The following is a 21,037-nucleotide window of genomic DNA, read 5'->3' as shown; positions in this document are numbered from 1 at the left end:
GAACTTCCCCAGAATAATTGCTAGAGTAGATCTTTTAGAAAAAAACATCCAGTCTTGATTTGAAAATGGGCAGTGATGGAGAATCCACCACACCCCTTGGTAAATTGTTCCAATGGTTAATTATTCCCACTGTTAAAAATTTACACCTTATTTCCTGTCTGAATTTGTCCCACTTCAACTTCCAGCCATTGGATCGTGTTATACCTTTCTCTGCTAGATTGACGAGCCCATTATTAAATATTTGTTCCCCATGTAGGTACTTATAGGCTGTAATCTCCCTAAACCTTCTCTTTGTTAAACTAAATAGATTGAGCTTTTTGAGTCTACCACTATAAGGCATGTTCTCTAATCCTTTAAGCATTCTGATGGCTCTTCTCTGAACCCTCTCCAATTTATCTACATCCTTCTTGAATTGTGGGAACCAGAACTGGGCACAGTATTCCAGCAGCAGTTGCACCAGTGCTAAATAGAGGTAAAATAACCTTTCTACTACTTCCACCCCTCCCAGCCTGCCAAAGGAGACGATGCAGTATAGGAGGTCAGTGATAATACTCTAGTAGCAGGGTGGCATGGCTCTTCTGAATTATTCTTTGTTCCATTAAAATCACTACATTGCTAGAACACCCAGGTTGCATATACAAGCTCTCAGAAGGAAGCCAGGTGATTCATAGATTCATAGATACTAAGGTCAGAAGGGACCATTATGACCATCTAGTCTGACCTCCTGCACAACGCAGGCCACAGAATCTCACCCACCCACTCCTGCGAAAAACCTCTCACCTGTGTCTGAGCTATTGAAGTCCTCAAATCGTGGTTTAAAGACTTCAAGGAGCAGAGAATCCTCCAGCAAGTGACCTGTGCCCCATGCTACAGAGGAAGGCGAAAAACCTCCAGGGCCTCTTCCAATCTGCCCTGGAGGAAAATTCCTTCCCGACCCCAAATATGGCGATAAGCTGAACCCCGAGCATATGGGCAAGATTCACCAGCCAGATACCCAGGAAAGAATTTTCTGTAGTAACTCAGATCCCACCCCATCTAACATCCCATCACAGGCCATTAGGCCTATTTACCATGAATATTTAAAGATCAATTAATTACCAAAATCATGTTATCCCATCATACCATCTCCTCCATAAACTTATCAAGTTTAATCTTAAAGCCAGATAGATCTTTTGCCCCCACTGCTTCCCTCGGAAGGCTATTCCAAAACTTCACTCCTCTGATGGTTAGAAACCTTCATCTAATTTCAAGTCTAAACTTCCCAATGACCAGTTTATATCCATTTGTTCTTGTGTCCACATTGGTACTGAGCTTAAATAATTCCTCTCCCTCTCCGGTATTTATCCCTCTGATATATTTATAGAGAGCAATCATATCTCCCCTCAGCCTTCTTTTAGTTAGGCTCAACAAGCCAAGCTCCTTGAGTCTCCTTTCATAAGACAGGTTTTCCATTCCTCGGATCATCCTAGTAGCCCTTCTCTGTACCTGTTCCAGTTTGAATTCATCCTTCTTAAACATGGGAGACCAGAACTGCACACAGTATTCCAGGTGAGGTCTCACCAGTGCCTTGTATAACGGTACTAAAACCTCCTTATCTCTACTGGAAATACCTCGCCTGATGCATCCCAAGACCGCATTAGCTTTTTTCATGGCCATATCACATTGGCGGCTCATAGTCATCCTATGATCAACCAATACTCCAAGGTCCTTCTCCTCCTCCGTTACTTCTAATTGATGCGTCCCCAGCTTATAACTAAAATTCTTGTTATTAATCCCTAAATGCATAACCATACACTTCTCACTGTTAAATTTCATCCTATTACTATTACTCCAGTTTACAAGATCATCCAGATCCTCCTGTATGATATCCCGGTCCTTTCTCTAAATTGGCAATACCTCCCAGCTTTGTATCATCCGCAAACTTTATTAGCACACTCCCACTTTTTGTGCCGAGGTCAGTAATAAAAAGATTAAATAAGATTGGTCCCCAAACTGATCCCTGAGGAACTCCACTGGTAACCTCCCTCCAGCCTGACAGTTCACCTTTCAGTAGGACCCGTTGTAGTCTCCCTGTTAACAATTTCCTTATCCACCTTTCAATTTTCATATTGATCCCCATCTTTTCCAATTTAACTAATAATTCCCCATGTGGCACGGTATCAAACGCCTTAGTGAAACCTAGGTAAATTAGATCCACTGCATTTTCTTTGTCTAAAAAATCTGTTACTTTCTCAAAGTAGCTCACGAAAGCTCATGCTCAAATAAATTGGTTAGTCTCTAAGGTGCCACAAGTACTCCTTTTCTTTTTGCGAATACAGACTAACACGGCTGTTACTCTGAAACCTGAAATTTCTCAAAGAAGGAGCTCAGGTTGGTTTGGCACGATCTACCTTTTGTAAAATTATGTTGTATTTTGTCCCATTTACCACTGACTTCAATGTCCTTAACTACTTTCTCCTTCAAAATTTTTTCCAAGACCTTGCATACTTCAAGGTCAAACTAACAGGCCTGTAGTTACCCGGATCACTTTTTTTTCCTTTCTTAAAAATAGGAACTATGTTAGCAATTCTCCAATCATATGGTACAACCCCTGAGTTTACAGATTCATTAAAAATTCTTGCTAATGGGCTTGCAATTTCGTGTGCCAATTCCTTTAATATTCTTGGATGAAGACTATCTGGGCCCCCCGATTTAGTCCCATTAAGCTGTTCAAGTTTCGCTTCTACCTCAGATATGGTAATATCTACCTCCATATCCTCATTCCCATTTGTCATGCTACCATTATCCCTAAGATCCTCTTTAGCCTTATTAAAGACCGAGGCAAAGTATTTGTTTAGATATTGGGCCATGCCTAGATTATCCTTGACCTCCACTCCATCCTCAGTGTTTAGCAGTCCTACTTCTTCTTTCTTTTTTTTCTTCTTATTTATATGGCTATAGAACCTTTTACTATTGGTTTTAATTCCCTTTGCAAGGTCCAACTCTACTTGACTTTTAGCCTGTCTCACTTTATCCCTACATGTTCTGACCTCAATAAGGTAACTTTCCTTGTTGATCCCTCCCTTCTTCCATGCCCTGTAGGCTTTCTGCTTTTTCTTAATCACCTCTCTGAGATGCTTGCTCATCCAGCTTGGTCTACAACTCCTGCCTATGAATTTTTTCCCCTTTCTTGGAATGCAGGCTTCTGATAGCTTCTGCAGCTTTGATTTAAAATAATTCCAGGCCTCCTCTACCTTTAGATCTATAAATTCTTCAGTCCAATCCACTTCCCTAATTTCCTTAATTTTTGAAAGTCAGCCCTTTTGAAATCAAAAACCCTAGTTGCAGATTTATTTTTGTTAATCCTTACGTTCAGTTTGAACTGAATTAGCTCATGATCTCTTGAGCCAAGACTATCCCCTACAACCATTTCTTCTATGAGGTCCTCACTACTCACCAAAACCAAATCTAAAATGGCATCCCCTCTAGTCGGTTCAGCAACTACTTGCTGAAGGAATCCATCAGCTATCGCATCTAGGAAAATATGAGCCCTATTATTATTACTAGCACTCGTCCTCCAATCTATATCTGGGAAGTTAAAGTCTCCCATGATCACACAGTTTCCATTAGTATTTACTTTATTAAAAACATTAAAGAGGGCTCTATCCATATCCAAATTAGATCCCAGCAGTCTATAGCACGCCCCGAACACTATCCCAGGGGAGGCTCTAATAGTTTTCTTCCCCAATGTAATTTTTGCCCAGACGGACTCAGTCATATCCATTTCATTGCTTCTTATTTCTTTACATTCTACCTCGTCATTGATATACAATGCTACTCCACCACCTTTACCTTTATTTCGGTCTTTCCTAAACAGCACATACCCTTCAAGACCCGAAGTCCTGTCATGACTCCTATTCCACCATGTTTCTGTTATCCCTAGAATAGCTGGTTTCACTTCCTGCACCAGTAGCTCTAGTTCCTCCATTTTGTTACCTAGGCTCCTCGCATTGGTGTACAAACATCTTAATTTTTGCTGCTTGGCCTCGCTCACATTCTGTACCCTACTAGGCATGGTCATTCTACAGCCAGTATAACCTATTAGACTGGTATCTACACTGCCCTTCCTCCTACCCACGGCTGCATCCTTTCTTACTTCGTTTTCTTTCCTCTCAATGCTAAAATTCGGCGTGGAGATTACCTGGACATCTCCCAACCATCTCCCCCAAATTCCTAGTTTAATCAGTTGTGCCAGCCTCCATCCTAGAAGTCTATTTCCTTCCCTACTCAGATGAAGTCCATCCCGAGAGAACTGTCCTCTACCCATGAATGCCTCCCAGTGGCCATACATCCCAAAGCCCTCCTTATAGCACCACTGCCTAAGCCATCTGTTGATAGTCATAATCTTGTCACACCTTTGTTGCCCTTCTCTAGGAACAGGCAGAACCCCACTAAAGATCACCTGAGCCTCTATTTCCTTAAGCATCTTCCCCAGCCTAGCATAGTCTCCTTTAATACTTTCCAGCGAGAATCTAGCCGTATCATTTGTTCCCACATGAAGGATAATTAGGGGATTCTTTCCTGCTCCCTTTAGAATCCTTTTCAACCTCAGGTCTACATCCCGTATCTTAGCACCTGGAAGACAGCACACCCTCCTATTCTCTGGATCAGCTCTGGTTACAGGCCTATCTATTCTTCTCAGTAAAGAGTCCCCAATCACATAGACCTGTCTTTTCCTAGTGACGGTGCTATTCTCCAGTCTATCCCCTGTTCCCTCTGGCTGCAAGTTCTTTCCATTCCTATTCTCCCTTGTAATCCCCTTCAACCCATCCTGTATCCTCCTGGGGCTCATATTTGGTGTAGTCTCCATTGACTCTTCCCCTTTTCCTATAGGATTAGCCGCTCTTCTCTTCTTCCTTGCCCTTCCACCTTTAGTGACTACCTGCTGAGCCCCTTCTTCATTTTCCAACTCTGCAAACCTATTCTTGAACTCTATTTCTCCTTCACTAGCCCGTCTTTTCCTCTGCCTGGTTCTTTTAGTCACATGCTTCCACTGACCACTTTCCTCACCCAGTCTCCCCTCAGAATTCCCTAGCCCTGATTCCACCTGCAAGTCTGAGCTTTTCGCTTCAGATACCTCATGTCTTTGCTCCATAATCTGCTCAAAGCCCTTCCTAAACTCTACCAGACTTTCCACCTGCATCTCCAAACCTCGGATCTTTTCCTCCATCAGCTCTATCAGACGGCATTTCATACAGACAAAACTCTTACCAGGCACCCCCTCCGGGATCATGTACATACCGCAGCTTCCACATCCAGTCATCCTCATTGTGTCTTCAGCTACATGGGTCACTCCCACTGCTGCCTCTGTATCTGTCATAGCCTTCCCCCCTAAATCCTGTTAATCTGGGAAACACAAACCACACCCAAAACACCACCCCCCCCACAGCAAAAACAAAACAAAACAAAAAAAGAAAACCACAACACAACACAAACTCCCCTTCAGAACGCCCACTCCAACTCCCCTGTTTACAGCTCTATGTCGCTGCAGCTGTCTGTGCTTGGAGGGAGGAGCACAAGTTGCAGGAGAAAAGACTTTGGAGGAGGCACCAGGAGGGGAGATTTGTGTTACAGGTTGTATTAAGTTCTGTTGGCTGTCAGGGCTAAGCTGATGTTCAGTTTTACTTTTGTTTTCTAACATGTGTCAGGGGCCCGCTAGAGCTCTGGAGTGGGCTCATTTTCTTATTGTAGAGATCTAAATGTTAGTTACAGGTACTGATTAGTGACAAATTTATCAGTCACCGTTTATATTAAGGTTCAGTTTTCAAAGGGTTAATACATGATTAATTGATGGTATAAGCATAAGTAGTATGTGTCAGACGAAGGGGTTATAAATCATCCTTAGAAGCTACCTATTGACCCGCTGGATTCGATAACAATTTGTAACAATTGACAAACCATTTAATAAAACCTCAGTTAACCATATATTAACCCTTTATGACTTATTTATACATAGAACCTTAATATAAAGTGTGACCAGTACATCACTGATGTAAGTCCATTGAAGCTATCACGTAGGGCATCATGATGACTGGTCAATGGACTGTATACCAGCAATAACCTGGGGCTAGTTATTATGCACTTAGGCATACCATTGTGTGAGTGGAGAAATATGACAATTAAATAAAATGGGGCACAAAAGCAATTCAGGGCAGCACATTTGTTGCCTAATTGTAATAATCTGCTTGCTTCCTCCCTGGCTCTGTCTCCAGATTTCCCTTTCAAATTCACATTATTGTCAGTGGAACAAAGATACATGTTGTGGCCAAAGTGGAGGGGTGGGGTGGTCTCTCACTTTTTAAAGGGCACAGGTTTACTCCAGCAGATGTGTACAAATTAACAAGTCAAAAACTGATGCCCTGACAGCCAAATGTTTTCATCATGCTTCATCGCTGACAGCCATCATTGCCCAAAAGTGAGACATAAATACGCGTACAATAGCTGTATGCTTTATATGTTGCTACAATCATATTGCTTCACTGTTACATATGTTACACCGGTCATTATGAGTGTATAATGGCATGTCATTATGAGTGTATAATGGCATTTTTGAAGGTGCATTTACAAACACCGTTGAAAATTTGTCCCTAAAGCTATGTATTTTGCTCAGACACCCTCATCTTAGCTCATACTGTGTATCGTTGACAAAATGATGAATTGCTCCTTAAGATAGCCAAAGATCACATAGCAAGATGGCAATTAGATATGAGAATGATGGGTGTCTCAGAAATATCCAAGATAAAAGAAGTAATATGGAAAGAAATCATGCATACAGGGAATTCATGGGAGGCCAGTGAATCAGCATCTTAGGGGCCCACTTGCCCTTTGACTTAAAGTGCATAACACTTCTCCAGTCCTAAATTCAGTCATAAATGCAAAACCGGAACATTACAAAATTCAAACTGCCCCTGTGAAGTAAGATTAAATGAATTCAGAATTCAAGTGGGCCATTTGACCTTCTGTAGATCTATGGTGTGGGCCGCTAAGATGGGCAATTGCTTGAATCTCATTTGCAGCACCACAGTTAAATACAGTCTATTCGCTAGGTGAGACTTAATGAAGAGAAATAATCACATCCGAAGCCCCTGTCTGAGAGCAGAAGGATATGGTGCACTACCCTGCATGCATATTACCTCATTAGGGAATGTAATGAGGCGGGACAAAGTATATTATAATAAATGAACTTTTTGATAAGTATAATTCTGGTTTATGAGAGGAAGGATGGTCTGGTGGCTGGGGCACTGATCGAAGACATGGCAGACCTTGGGTCCAAGTCCTTGCTCTGCCACGGATGTCCTGTCTGATCTTGGGCAAGTCACTTAGCTTCTCCATACCTCAATTCCCCATCTGTAAAATAAGCCTAGGCTTGAGATGGCTGGCCATCTAGGGTACCAAAGCCAAGAAACTGACAGATGTCAGCCCTACTTAACCTTGGCATTGGAAACAGGAGAGGAGGATGATATTTCTGCTTCATAGTGGTTACTTTCTATTCCCTTTGTCGTACGTATTACTTGTCTGAATATTAACACCGAAGAGCCTGGTTACGACAGTCCACTGTCCTGCAAAAATGCTTGCATTTTTCCTTGAATCTTATGACTGGCTGTACATGAAATTCAGACAGGCAAAAATCTACACACACAAGGCTAGGCATATGTAATAAAATGGGACAGTGATGTGGTTAATGTTACAGAATTGACTGCCAAAATAACAGCTGGATAACAGCTAGACTTCAAACAAATCCCTAAGTAATAAAAAAGAAGCACTCAGGAGTATGCAAATTGGCTGATTGTTGCAGTTGTTAGTTTTGTTTAAGGTGCATATCTCCATGAAACTGATCAAGGAGTGAAGAAAAATATTCCAGTGTAATTTCATTGATTGGAATGGACAGTATAGTACTAGGGTTCATAGAGGTCATTATTACACATCTGGAAACTCAAGCTGTAGCAACATGAGGGTTACACACACATTGGTTGTTTCATATGTTTGCAAGGGAACTAGTTTTTGTACCAGTAGAGGTTGAGCCTTCCCACTGTGCCGGGATAATATTGTCATTGTTGTCGCTTTCCTGAGCCCTCACAAGTGCATTATTTTATGGCATAGCACTCAAGATGGTTTATTCGAAGCACGTTTTGTTTTCCAGCCAGGGAGCTTTGATGCAGCCCTCACATGAGGCAAAACTTGATAATGCAGCTGCCAGTTCAGTACTTCCTTTCCGTGGGGTACAAACCAAGTCATGTGACTACGATAAAATTATCACATTACTTCACTTGAAGGCTGTAAACTTTACTGGAGTGATGGTAAAGGAGGCTAACAGTCACAGAAGGCACTAAAAATGCTATAACCAGTTCATTTAAAACAAATCCATGTAAAGTAATAACCAAATGTTCTTAATTTACCTATTCCCTGGCTGAACCACTACGCTGTATTTTAGGAATGCTTTTGCCTTCCTCTTAAAAAGGGCTAAACTAAAAGTCAGGACAATGGCGGGTCCTAAACAGCTGTGTGCATTGTAGGGGCAAACGTAACGCGTATTCATTGTATGTCCTCTGCACCTGAGCCACAGAATACGTATCTGCTACAGCTGCCCCTCTATGGCCTGATCCAAAGCCCATGGAGAAACTCCATTAGCTCAAGCTGCAGCTCAAGTGATGTCCTGGTGATGGACAAAGTAATCATAGAATCATAGGACTGGAAGGGACCTCGAGAGGTCATCTAGTCCAGTACCCTGGAGCTCAGGGCAGGAGTAAGTATTATCTAGACCATTCCTGACAGGTGTTTGTCTAACCTGCTCTTAAAAATTTCTGATGATGGAGATTCCACAACCTCCCTAGGCAATTTCTTCCAGTGCTTAACCATCCTGACAGTTAGAAAGTTTTTCCTAATGTCCAGTCTAAGCCTCCCTTGCTTCAATTTAAGCCCATTGCTTCTTCTCCTATCCTCAGAGATTAAGAAGAACAATTCTTCTCCTCCTCCTTGCAACAACCTTTTATGTACTTGAAAACTGTTATCATGTCCCCCCTGTATTCTTTTCCAGACTAAACAAATCCATTTTTTCAGTCTTCCCTTAATGGTCATGTTTTCTAGCCCTTTAATCATTTTTGTTGCTCTTCTCTGGACTTTCTCCAATTTGTCCACATCTTTCCTGAAATGTGGCACCCAGAACTGGACACAATACTCCAGCTGAGGCCATATCAGCACAGAGTAGAGCGGAAGAATTACTTCTCGTGTCTTGCTTACAACACTCCTGTTAATACATCCTAGAATGATGTTCGCTTTTTTTGCAACAGTGTTACACTGTTGACTCATATTTAACTTGTGGTCCACTATGATCCCCAGATCCCAGTGGTTGTTCCCAACTACATAAAATAGGTGTGGGGATCCAGGTGTGAGCATGCATGATTCCTGCAGCTGCATTGCAGGGACAGGTTGGTCAAGTGACTGCATGTAGGGGAGTGAGGCAAGGTGGGGAAAATTTAGCTCCATAGTAAAGTCAAATTTCTAAGACACTGAGTGGAATTGTGACCTTTCCTTACAGTTCATTGCTAGTCTGTTTCGTGTGGCTTGATTTGAAACTTCTCTCACATGCTCAGAAGGCACCTGGGTGCTATTAAAGAAACCATTCAGAGGCTACAGTTGCAGCTTCTGCTCCAATAGCCCCAGGCCTCAGCCATGATTTGAACGTTAAAGCCTACCATCACTGAAGGCTTGGACTTGCTCCATGTGGATTGATACTGTACCTCAAGCACCAAGAAAAAAAATTGACAGGATCAACAAGCGATCAGACAGTACAGAGGTCAGAGGACTCATGGGACATCAGCTTCAGGGCAGGGGAGGTAAACTAATTGTTTCAAAAGGTGTGAAGCTACTAAATGCTCCTCAGTGAGTGCAAGAACCATTTCGAAAGAGGCCTGAAGTCTCCAAATGCAGAGAACGGCCACAGATCTGTGGCCCAGGGCTGGGCTAGGCTGGGGCATTGAGCATGGTGGACCAGATGATTAGAGCAGATCCAGAGCATATAAAACTAGTGATTTGCAAATGTATCTGCAAATACAGTCAGGAGAGCTATATCCTGAACTGAGGAGGTCCCAGAGGAGAATAGCTCTCGAGTTTCCCCCCTGCACTCGCTGGAGAGCCTGGGTTAGCAATTGCTGTGCAATATCCTTGTCCATGGAAAGTCCTGCAGGCCTTCTGGACTGCTGGGGAAGAGAGAGAGCACTCAACCTGAACCTGCTCATCCAAAGCCCCAGGCTCACGCTGAAGAGAGTGGGTATACACCACCGAGGCCCTATCGTGGGCAGCACATCCTGGGCTTCCATGTTGCCATAGCAAGAGACATGTTGTTGGCCCACCATAACTAATGTGGAATGAACTTCCACCGAAACTAAGGAGCACCACAGACCCGCTCACCTTCTGCTCTAAGGGCAAGATGCACCTCTTCAACCTGCCTTCTCCACCCATCGCTCATAGCTCTCTGTGTATTTACAAAAAAAGCTCCTACCAAAACAAAACGCTCCACTGCACACACAGTTCTCCCCCAAGGGAGAGGATGAGCGGGAGCGACTCACACAGGACAGATGTTAGTCACGTCGCTTCATGCATGACTGGAAAATGCTAGCTCCTGTGGTGATGAGGTGGGGAGAAGAATCTACGTGGAATAGATCCAAGCCAAAAATCCCAGGTCTAGATAGCCCCAAACTTTGGGAGCGTTCGGGTCATCATCATCATAAAACCTAGCTCTTATAGAGCTCTGGGGCTCTAAACTTTGTGTGCAAAATGTGTGTGATGGTCTTCGGTAAAATTTAAGCTTGCATTTTATTCGTGGTAGAAAGAACTCCCATGGATTACAGTGGGCTTTGGCTCAGGCCCTGTAAGTCTCACTAGACAGTGTGCCTAATGTGCAATGCTACTTTTTTCAATGCAAAGACTCTTGCTTTTGCTAAGTAGCATGGGAGTTTTGACGTGTTCGCTGCTATGCACTGGAGCCTGGATAGTTTACACCTAACTTAACCAAGTTCAAGCCCATTCGTCCAAACTTGACTGGTCAGGACACTCATGCGCTGTGCCTTCTGGCCGCACGAACATCTCACGAAATTGGAACATCAGAATAGGAAGTTGTTTTTCCTAGTTTATTAAAGATGAAATTCCTCAAAGACGTGATTCTGTACCTGTACTTGAAGTTGCAGTGAGAAGTGGAGCTGTTCACACTGAGTGGCTGTGCTTTGGCATATTAACGAGAGGGGTTTTTGTTCATTTTGGAATTTGCTTTTTCACTAAAAATATCTGTTGCATTAATGCAGAGCAGTAAGTTGTCAGAAATCAAGTTAGCGTGGTCCAGTAGACTCCAGCCAACAGAAAGTTAGTTGATATGTTCTCAAATATTGCAAGAGGATTTTGAGAGAACAAGATTTTTGGGTTAAATTTTCCACATGTAGAGAGCCAGGAAATAGGACTCCAGGTGTAAACAGCAAGTGTGATCTTCAACTAGAACTCTACCCATTGAAGTTAATGGCCCCAGTCCTACATTTGGCAATATTGCCAACCCTGGCGCGTTTATCATGAATCTCGTGATGTTCGGAGCTTTTCTTAAAGCCCCATATCTTAGAGTCATAAGATTATGAGTGAAACTGAGCTTTCATTTGAAAAAAAAAAAAAAAGGCCAGTTTCAGGTCTTTGTTGTTCAGGAGGAAAACTTAAAAATGTGAGCCCCCTTCCCCCCCAAGGCTCAAATAGCAGAAGAAAACTAAAAAGACCCAGCGTTTATTATTTTTTTAAATCTCATTATTTTTAAACTAATCTCATGATTTTGGGGGCCTGACACAATTTTCTTTTAACACTGGGGTTTGCAGTGCTGTTCATCTACTACAACATGACCATGGGTTTTATACAAAGCGTGGGTCACAATAATGAATGCTTCCCAAACACGCTATAAGCAACAAACTGATTTCAGTCTGTTCTATATGAATGCTATGTGATGGACAGCTAGCCAGTATACCCGTTTTTCTTTCAATATGCACTACAATAGCAGGCCGTGCATGGTTTTCTTTAAAGCCTTGGTATGTTTTAAACAGCCAACCTATTCAAAAGTGATTAATGATTTTGCGACTCCTTAAAGTGATTTGGTTTTTCAGCTAGCTTCAGGCACCTTTAAGGTGGCTCCAGCAGTGTGCCCCAGAACCCACCAGTGACTTTGGAAAATCTTGTAACTGTAGCTCTAGTAAACTGTAGCTTTAACCTACATTAATATTTGTCTCACTCTCCACAATGAAAAAGCCTTTAAAAGTCAAACACAGCTAATTCCTTTAAAATATCAATCTATAATTTAAAATGTCATTGTTTGACTGTAATAACAGTCATAAAAATCAAAGATGACTGTTATTTGGAAGCAATTTGGCTACAGATTGATTTTTTTTTTTAACCAATGTACCAAATGCCTTGCAGTAACACTCAAAAAGCTATATTACTTTTATGAACACAGTGTGGAATTGTGATTATTATTTGGCGTTATTTATATTAGAAAGGAATTCAATCCAAAGATTACTGAGAACAAGCACCCATAAAAAGGAAGTGTTTTCATAAGCTAATCGTGGCCATATAAGCACTGCATGACTAGAATTGCAGAAAATGCACTGCTAACAATGATATGCTCTTGATATCTGGAAATCACAATGGTCCTTATTCTGGACTCACTTGCACCTGTATTTTGCGGGGGGCAAAAATCCATTACTTTCAATAGAATTACTTTTGATTTGCACCTGTGTAAATGAGTTCCGAATCAGGCCCCAATATGTCACAGGTTTTAAAAAAAACCAAACCAAACCAAACGCATTTTAAATGATTCAGAACCATCTAGTTCTGCATGTTGCTAACCTTCATAAATGCATGGCGTATGTACCAAGAAGCTATCACAGGCTCTGCATTAGAAGTCATTGGCTTACCCCTGAGGTGTGCTGTGACAGGTGCCTTTACTAACCTATGAAGTGTACCAACAGCTTCCTAGTGAACACTTCTGAAGAGGCTCAGTGACCAAATTCAACCCCCACCAAATTATGAATGGCTTCATCTCTTTCTATTTCACAAGGCCCTCCTCCCATCCCCCTGCACGTCACAAACTAGGAATTGGTCCCATCACTTCTGCTCATGGCCTGGGCCCAACCATAACCCCAGCCCACTAAATGGCCCATCCCTAATCAAGACCTGGGCTCATAAACAGTCCCCGAATCTAATTTAGGCCCTAGGCCAAGACCTGGTCACAACTCTAAGTATGTGTAGGGCCCATGAGCTATCCCTAACCCCAGCCCTGGCCTATTAATCCTAACCCTATCCCAGGGCTAACAGCTAGCCAAAATCCGAACTGAAGACTGCTCAGTGTCAGTGAACTGAGAAGAGTTGGAGCAGCGTTCTGGGGCTTGAACTAAGGTTTGCATTGGGATGGGCTTGGTGGCCCAGGTTAGATCAGTTCTTACAGCTGAGAGTGCAAGACAGCTGTGGGTAGTTTATCAACTCAGAATAAGGGGAGGATTGAGAGTGGAGCCCTCTTGTGAGTCTGAGCTAGGGTTAGGTTTCAGACTAGTATGGAAGCCTGGATTGTGTTAAGGGTTCAGTGTTTCGTATTTAAGCTCAGGTGTGATTAGGGTTCCACCTGGCCAATATTTGACCAGCCTGGCTGGATTTTTTATGGATGTGCCAGTTGCCAAAAAACTAATTTAATCTGCCATGTTTTTTTTTTAATGTAGGTCTAAAGAGTTGCATTATTTCACAATACAATGGGCTAGCTAATGTTAAACATTTCTGTGTCCAGCTGACGATGCTGCAGTGGTCCCAGGGCTGCAGTTTAAGCAAGAAGATGATAGCAAACGTATCTGTATGTGTTAGCTCTCTACAGTCTATAAGTGGCTGTTGAAATGGGCGGGCGGGGTGGGGAGGATGTGGTTTGTGATGCTGTCTTATGGTTAAGGCAGGCTTGCTTTGTGGCAATGGGGATGCTTGGTTTTTTTGTGTTTCCAAGGTGGTAACCTTAGGTGTGGTGATGTGACCTAAAGGTAGCATTTGAGGCAACATCAATGCCCTAAATTGAAGTTATGAGTGGGACAGATTCAGCAATGCAGGCTAAAGTTATGATGAGGTGATATCAAGAGCACCGTGGGGCAAGGCTAGGGTTGGGCTTGTGGCTGGTTTGTAGGCCTGAGCTAAGACTGGGGAAGTGTGCACTGGTGCAGGCATTTGATGTGGGAGGGCTCCACAGTCTTGGCTGTGGTTAGGGTTGAGGCAGTCGTGGTGGCCCTGCTTAGCGTTAAGATTGTGCGCGGTTTGTGAGGCCAGGTTAGGTTTAGGGCTGAGGCCTGATCAGTGGGTACAGAGAGAAGTTATGGGGGGGGCCAGTTCTGGGCCACTGCTAGCGTTAGGGTTGAGTTACTTCCTGCTCCCAGGTTAAGGCTCAGGTAAGGTTCTGAAGCCTCATTAGGCGTGAGACTATGCAAGGGCCTGGGCTAGGCTTAAAGCTAGGGCCTGCTTGAAGCTTTGTGCTGTGGTATAGTTGGGGCCAGATCATACCTTACCACTCAGATAAAACTTGCTGCCAGGCTGTTGGCCTTGGCTAGGATTGGGGCAGATTGGATTACAACAGGGGCCAGTTCTTGGGCACAGGGTGAGGTTTAAGGCCAGTTAGTATGAGCTAGCGTTAGGCTTGGAGCCAGTGAGTTGGGACCAGGCTAGGATTAGGGTTGGAACCAGTTTGATGGCTCAATGGTTGCCACCTCTAAGATGCAAAAAAACCTGGCCGCTGGCCACCCCTCCCAGCAAAAACCAGCCACTGTCTCCTCCCCTTACCACCAACCAAAAGGGTCTTAGTGCTGACAATAGCTAATTATTACTAAAATGTTTTAGAAAACATATACACAATGTGTATTTTTATGTTATTTTCTCCTTTTTCTTACATTATTTTAACACGGAGCTGCAGTCTGGACTACAAGGGTGTGAACTGCAGAGCGCTCTACCCTGTCTCATGTGAAAACTCCCCTGGCAAATTTATTCTTGTAACTGGCAAGGCACTACACAAAATCCAGTAAACAACAAACAGGTTGTAACCGTAAGTGGTGTAGTTCTTAGTTCTGGTTGAGGGAAGACTTTGGACCAGGAGTAGGGATAACATTATATCTGGAGTCAGTTAGTGGTCCACAGTGTAGGTTTAGGGTTAGGTTTCAGATCAATTCATAAGTGGTTTCTAGATTTAGGGTTGGGCAATTTTGGGATCCCAGATGAGGGCTAGAATTGGGGCCACTTTGTTGGCTCTTACTAAGCTCCAGTTGGGGGCCAGATCAATGTTGGTTCGTGCTAGTGTTGGGGCTGGTCAGTGGGCTTGGGCTATTGTTAATGGCCCTCAGCTTTGCAAATGTAAAATTACAGCATTTCCAACAGCAGAAGTCCCCTGACTCTCCAGTAGTTAATCTCCAAAAAATCTTCTATAGTAGCTTGCCTGTCCTGAGAGGTCTTTCATCCAGTTACCAACTGCCACCAACTGATCAGAGATGACAAGATCACAGCTTAAGGAGGTATGGCTGCAGGACATACACGGACACAGCACATAGCTTCTGTTCTAGATCAGTGGTTCCCAAACTGGGGTTCGCAAAATGTTACAGGGGGTTCTCGGGAAAAAATTCCCTAATGGTGGACAGAGCTGTCCCTAGGAACCCCAGGCAGCATGGAGCCCGTGGACTTGCAAGAGCTAAGCAGATCAAAGCAAGCCTATCTATCACACTGAGGAGATTTAAACTTCAAGACTCCTTATAAGAAATGGAAAGGGAGGTGGATATTTTTTGCTGTTTTTAAATTAAATAGGCAGCTAGTCTTGTTTTTAAAATTATTTTGAAGAACAAGTTTAAGCTTTGTCGTAATGTGCGTCGTTTGCCAGGACTGCTCAAGACCTGAACGTTTGTGTAGGAGGAACTCTTTGAGTTGGCTTCTTAAATCCCTTCCTGCTGTTTCACATCTGATACTCCTTGATGAACCATAGGAGCCTTGTCTTATAACAGGCTTCTTCAAAGTGAAACAAGCTACGAAAGTGAGATCTTGGAAGAGTGTTGCCGTTTTCATAACGTAATAAAAATACTTGTAATGATAAATAATAAATAGTGTGTAATAAGCACGTTATGAAAACAAATTTTATATTTCCAAGGTCACTGCTTTTATAATTTATACTCAGGTAAAGGAGAAAATCCCTGGAAATATTCATTTTTAGGAGGGGGTTCATGAGACTTAACATTTCAGTGAAAGTTTGTTAAAGTTTGGGAACCACTGTTCTAGGTGATTCCTCCTTGTATTACCAAGTGTCTGATGGCCCCGTTTTTTTTGCGAGACTAACAGAGTTGTCACTTTGGATGGGCTATTACCAGCAGGAGAGTGAGTTTGTGTGTGGGGGAGCAGAGGGTGAGAAAACCTGGATTTGTGCTGGAAATGGCCCAACTTGATGATCACTTTAGATAAGCTATCACCAGCAGGACAGTGGGGTGGGAGGAGGTATTGTTTCATGATCTCTGTGTGTATATAATGTCTGCTGCAGTTTCCACGGTATGCATCCGATGAAGTGAGCTGTAGCTCACGAAAGCTCATGCTCAAATAAATTGGTTAGTCTCTAAGGTGCCACAAGTACTCCTTTTCTTTTTGCGAATACAGATTAACATGGCTGTTACTCTGAAACCAGAACTAGCCATTGCCAATCAAGGAAATAAGCATGCCAACCTACTCTGAACTTTGCTTTTAGTTGAGCAAGTCATACCTTTAATGAATGATTTTAGCATTTGGGACAAGATCCTCTCGCCCTTACTCACGAGTAGTGCCGTACTGACCAAGTAGCCCCACTGAAGACAATGGGAGTACTCATGGAGCAAGGTATTACTCCGTGTGATCACATTTAATTGTGAGCTAAGAAATGACACTGTCGTATTTCCAGATTTTGCTCAGCTAGCTTCCTCCGCATATCTAGCAGCACTGGAATAGAATTACATAGGTGAATTTATATCCTTGAGAATATATTTGTATGTTTTAATAAAAATTTGAAACTTTAATGTGAGACCTCAGTTCCCTTCATATTCTACGGTTCCAAGATTCTTGATTGGGTGTTTTAAAATGAGTCCACTGCCTTTTCGGTACCACCTTGTACAAATGTCAAATCATTAAATTTGGAAAGAACATGAATGTTTAACTTTTGATGTAGATGAAGGCTGGAACTAAACAAACATACAAATCAGGCGTTTGAAGACTTCACCCACTCCCCTTTTTATTAACAGAAGCACACCTGTGAAGTTGCACAGTGGATTTGATTTTTTTATAAAAAGGCAACTAAATAGAATGCAGATTAACGTTTCATTACAAAAGAATTTATTGTGGTTATTTACACCTGTTCCTTTGTAAGTGTATAAATGTAAACATTTATTATTGATGTGTTTATCATTTATTTTATAATTCATCCCCAGTTCAGAGTAATACTGTCATTTTAGCATACAAGTAGTGAGAAAATTAAATTATATTCACAGAATATACATTCACGTGCAGTTAGTGTTCGCCAGGTTTAAGCCAGTGGTATAGACACTGTCCCGTTGGCTCTGCTTCTGCTCCTTGTATGCACACTGGAGTCTGTGATATCTTCTGCGTGGTCTTCACTTTTCTTTTCCTTTAAGCTGTTGATGAATCGCAGGGTGATTTCATCCCATTCTTCGGGCAGCAGCATTAGCAAAAATCCAGTGCAGATGATGATTGTGGCACCCAACCTTACTACACTGAAGATCACCTCGTGTTTTAGGAGATCCACAGCTACAGTGGGGGAAAAGACAGTGAAATCAAATACTGTCATTCTGCTCGGTATGGCTTTGTCAAAACAAGTCTTGTATGTTTCCTATAACTTTAACAGTGAGTTTTATTGGAAAGCCTCACTTTTCCTCCGTACCTTCTGTTTTAATAGTAATGTGTACTGTAAGTCATTCAATATTAAGGCTAGATTGTAAAATTCACACAAGCCTTGAGTAAAAGTCAGAGAGTTACAGTCTGGTCCTTGGTTACTTTCTCCATGCAGCAAGGAGGTAGTAATCTTTGCTAGTCCTATACCTGGCACAGATTACTTCTCCATCTGCACTGGCGCAGCTATGCTGGCCAGCATGCTGGGAGGTGAAGTCAAAGCTCCACCCACTCTCCACCCCTGCCCTGTCCCAGACCACGGCAACAGATAGCCCACCCAGGTGCACAACCAAGCCCGTAGGTTGTTATGGGAGTTACATGGACAGTCACTCCTCACTTAACGTCATCCCGGTTAACGTCGTTTCGTTGCTGATCAATTAGAGAACATGCTCGTTTAAAGTTGCACAATGCTCCCTTATAACGTTGTTTGGCAGCCGCCTGCTTTGTCCAGTGCTTGCAGAAAGAGCAGCCTGTTGGAGCTAGCTGGTGAGCTTGGAACCAAGGTGGGCCGGCGGCCCCTGTATCAGCTCCCCGCTCCCCTCCATTCCCTGTGAGGCAGCCGCCCAGCGAGCTATCAATTGCCAGCAGTTCAGCTGTCCCTCCCCACACTGCCATGTGCTGCTCCTGCCATCTGCCTTGGAGCTGCTCCCAGGAGCCTCCTGCTTGCTGTGCAGGGTGAGGGAAGAAGGGTGCTAATGTCAGGGTGTCCTCCTCCCCTCTGCTCCTGCCCCCCACATTACGCTCCTTTACCCGATCTCCACAGAGCAGGCAGGGTGTGGGGGACACGACAGGGCTCAGGATGGAAAGAGCTTGCTGGCAGCAGCGGCTGTCTCAACTTGCTGATCTACTTAAAAAGGCAATGTACTTAGAGTGGAGTCAGTGTACTTAAAGGGGCAATGCACGTCTCTCTCTCTCATACACAGGGTGTGTGGTTTGTCTCTCTGTGTCATGCTGTCTCCCCTCCCTCCATCCGTGCTGCCTTGTAGAGTGTGAGTCTACATTGACAACAATGTGTTAACCCTTGAGGGCTCAGTCGAGTGCTAGTTCATCATTTAGCAGTAAGGCATTCCCTGGGAAATATCCTACCCTCTGACTCCACCACCTCAACCAAGCTTCACAATCATCATTGCTGTGTACAGTATTAAACTGTTTGTTTAAAACCTATATTGTGTATATATATGTGTGTGTGTGTTTGTATATATATATTGTGTATGTATAATATGTATGTATATGTGTGTGTGTATAAAATACAGTCTTTTGTCTGGCGAAAAAAAATTCCCTGGAACCTAACCCCCTCCCCCCCCCCCCTTTACATTAATTCTTATGGGGAAATTGGATTTGCTTAACATTGTTTCACGTAAAGTAGTATTTTTCAGGAACATAACTACAATGTTAAGTGAGGAGTTACTGTACTAGAAAATCATATATTGACTTTTAATTTCCCAGTGAAAAATTGCACTTGCAAAATCTAAACCTCTTGCACAGCTCTAGTGTTGGCAGCTTCATGTTTATTTAAAATGTGAGCTAAGTTAGTGTAAGCAAGGTCTGAGTGAATGCTTCCCTGACAGCTAGCTGGGAGGGGGAGAGACTTGGGTGTGTTTATGTAAATACAGTTTGCTCCTGCTTTGCTTACATATTTAACACATACAGCAGTGTCAAAGTGTTCAACTTTGGCTGGGATTGGGTAGAAATCACCCTAGTTCTAAATGCAGGAGTAGTGAAATATGGTTACCAATGTTGTAATTATTGTGGGAATACAGAAAAGCAGGACTGTGCTTAACCTGCCCAAAGGATGTCAGAGACCTGTGAAAGTGGGGCGGGGGGACCAGCAGATCTCCCAGCGAGGAGGCTGCACACCCTCAACAAAGGTCCTCTTTAAGACTGGTTCAACCTGTTCCTCCTGACTGTTCAAAGAATAGAGCTAAATAGGCTTCATTAGGAGCCTTTTCTGTTATTGTAAATTGCTCAGTGAGAGCTGTTTCAGAGTAGCAGCCGTGTTAGTCTGTATCCGTAAAAAGAAAAGGAGGACTTGTGGCACCTTAGAGACTAACCAATTTATTAGAGCATAAGCTTTTGAAAGCTACAGCTCACTTCATCGGTATGCATCCGATGAAGTGAGCTGTAGCTCACGAAAGCTTATGCTCTAATAAATTGGTTAGTCTCTAAGGTGCCACAAGTCCTCCTTTTCTTTTTTCAGTGAGAGCTGCAACCACTTGTGGCAGGACTGTGTTTCTGCCCAGAGCTGAAATCACTGAAAGCTGCAATCACTTGTGGCAGGACTGTTTTCTGGCCAGCCTGCACAGAGCTACAATCACTAAGAGACTGATGGGCAGAGGTCACAGCAAGGGGCAGCAGAAGGTGACTGACAGTCAGCTGGTGAACAAGTGGCTGGAGAGGTGCAACAAGTGGCCAGCAGGGCGGCAGCAGAGAGGTGCGACAAGCGGCCAGCAAGGCGGCTGGTGGAGAGCCGAGACGAGAGCAGTGAGCAGGTGACCAGCAGAGAGGCCCGGTGAAAGCAGCCATCAGGTGGCCAGCAGGAGCAACCAGTGAGTGCCCAAGCAGTGGAGAGAGTAAGGTGCCTCTTTACCACCCCTTCAGTCAGAGGGGAAGTGAACTCTGCAGATGCACCTCTGCACTCTGGGTCTGCACTGACCAAGGACAGTGACTGTGAGTGGGGTGCAGAGAAGGGTCGGGCACGTGAAAGGGACTTTTGGGTGGCTGGATTTAAGAACCTGAGGGGACAAGGACACTGACCAACCTACTTGAGGATGGGTCTTTTACTCATGGTTTATGTTTATGAACCCTAGTTGTGGTGGTTTCCCAAATTAACACCACGTTACTTCCCTCCTTTTATTAAAAGTTTCTTTTCTACATTCAGACTCTATGCTTGCGAGTGGGGAAGTATTGCCTCTCAGAGGCACCCAGGGGGTATGTGTCAATTTCCCAGGTTACTGGGTGGGGGCTCGAGCTGGTTCTGTATTGTATCGATGGAAAGGAACCCTTAGATATTGAACCCGACGCTGGTTGCTGCTGGCTCCACCTGGCAGAAGGG

The 21,037-nt window shown here is 43.4% G+C and overlaps 1 protein-coding gene across 2 annotated transcripts in view; it reads right to left on the bottom strand.

Moving 5' to 3' along the window:
• Positions 1-17,602: 17,602 nt before the first annotated feature.
• Positions 17,603-21,037, bottom strand: part of SLC35F4 (solute carrier family 35 member F4) — a 188,416-nt gene continuing 184,981 nt past the window's right edge. For both annotated transcript variants that reach the window (XM_077820593.1, XM_077820594.1), the window contains exon 8: positions 17,603-17,844. In XM_077820593.1, the coding sequence (XP_077676719.1) occupies positions 17,603-17,844 (242 nt within the window). The remainder of the gene's footprint in view (positions 17,845-21,037) is intronic.

This window comes from Eretmochelys imbricata, chromosome 6 (assembly GCF_965152235.1).
Source record: "Eretmochelys imbricata isolate rEreImb1 chromosome 6, rEreImb1.hap1, whole genome shotgun sequence".
Lineage (NCBI taxonomy): Eukaryota > Metazoa > Chordata > Testudines > Cheloniidae > Eretmochelys > Eretmochelys imbricata.
This window is presented reverse-complemented; position numbering and strand designations above follow the sequence as displayed.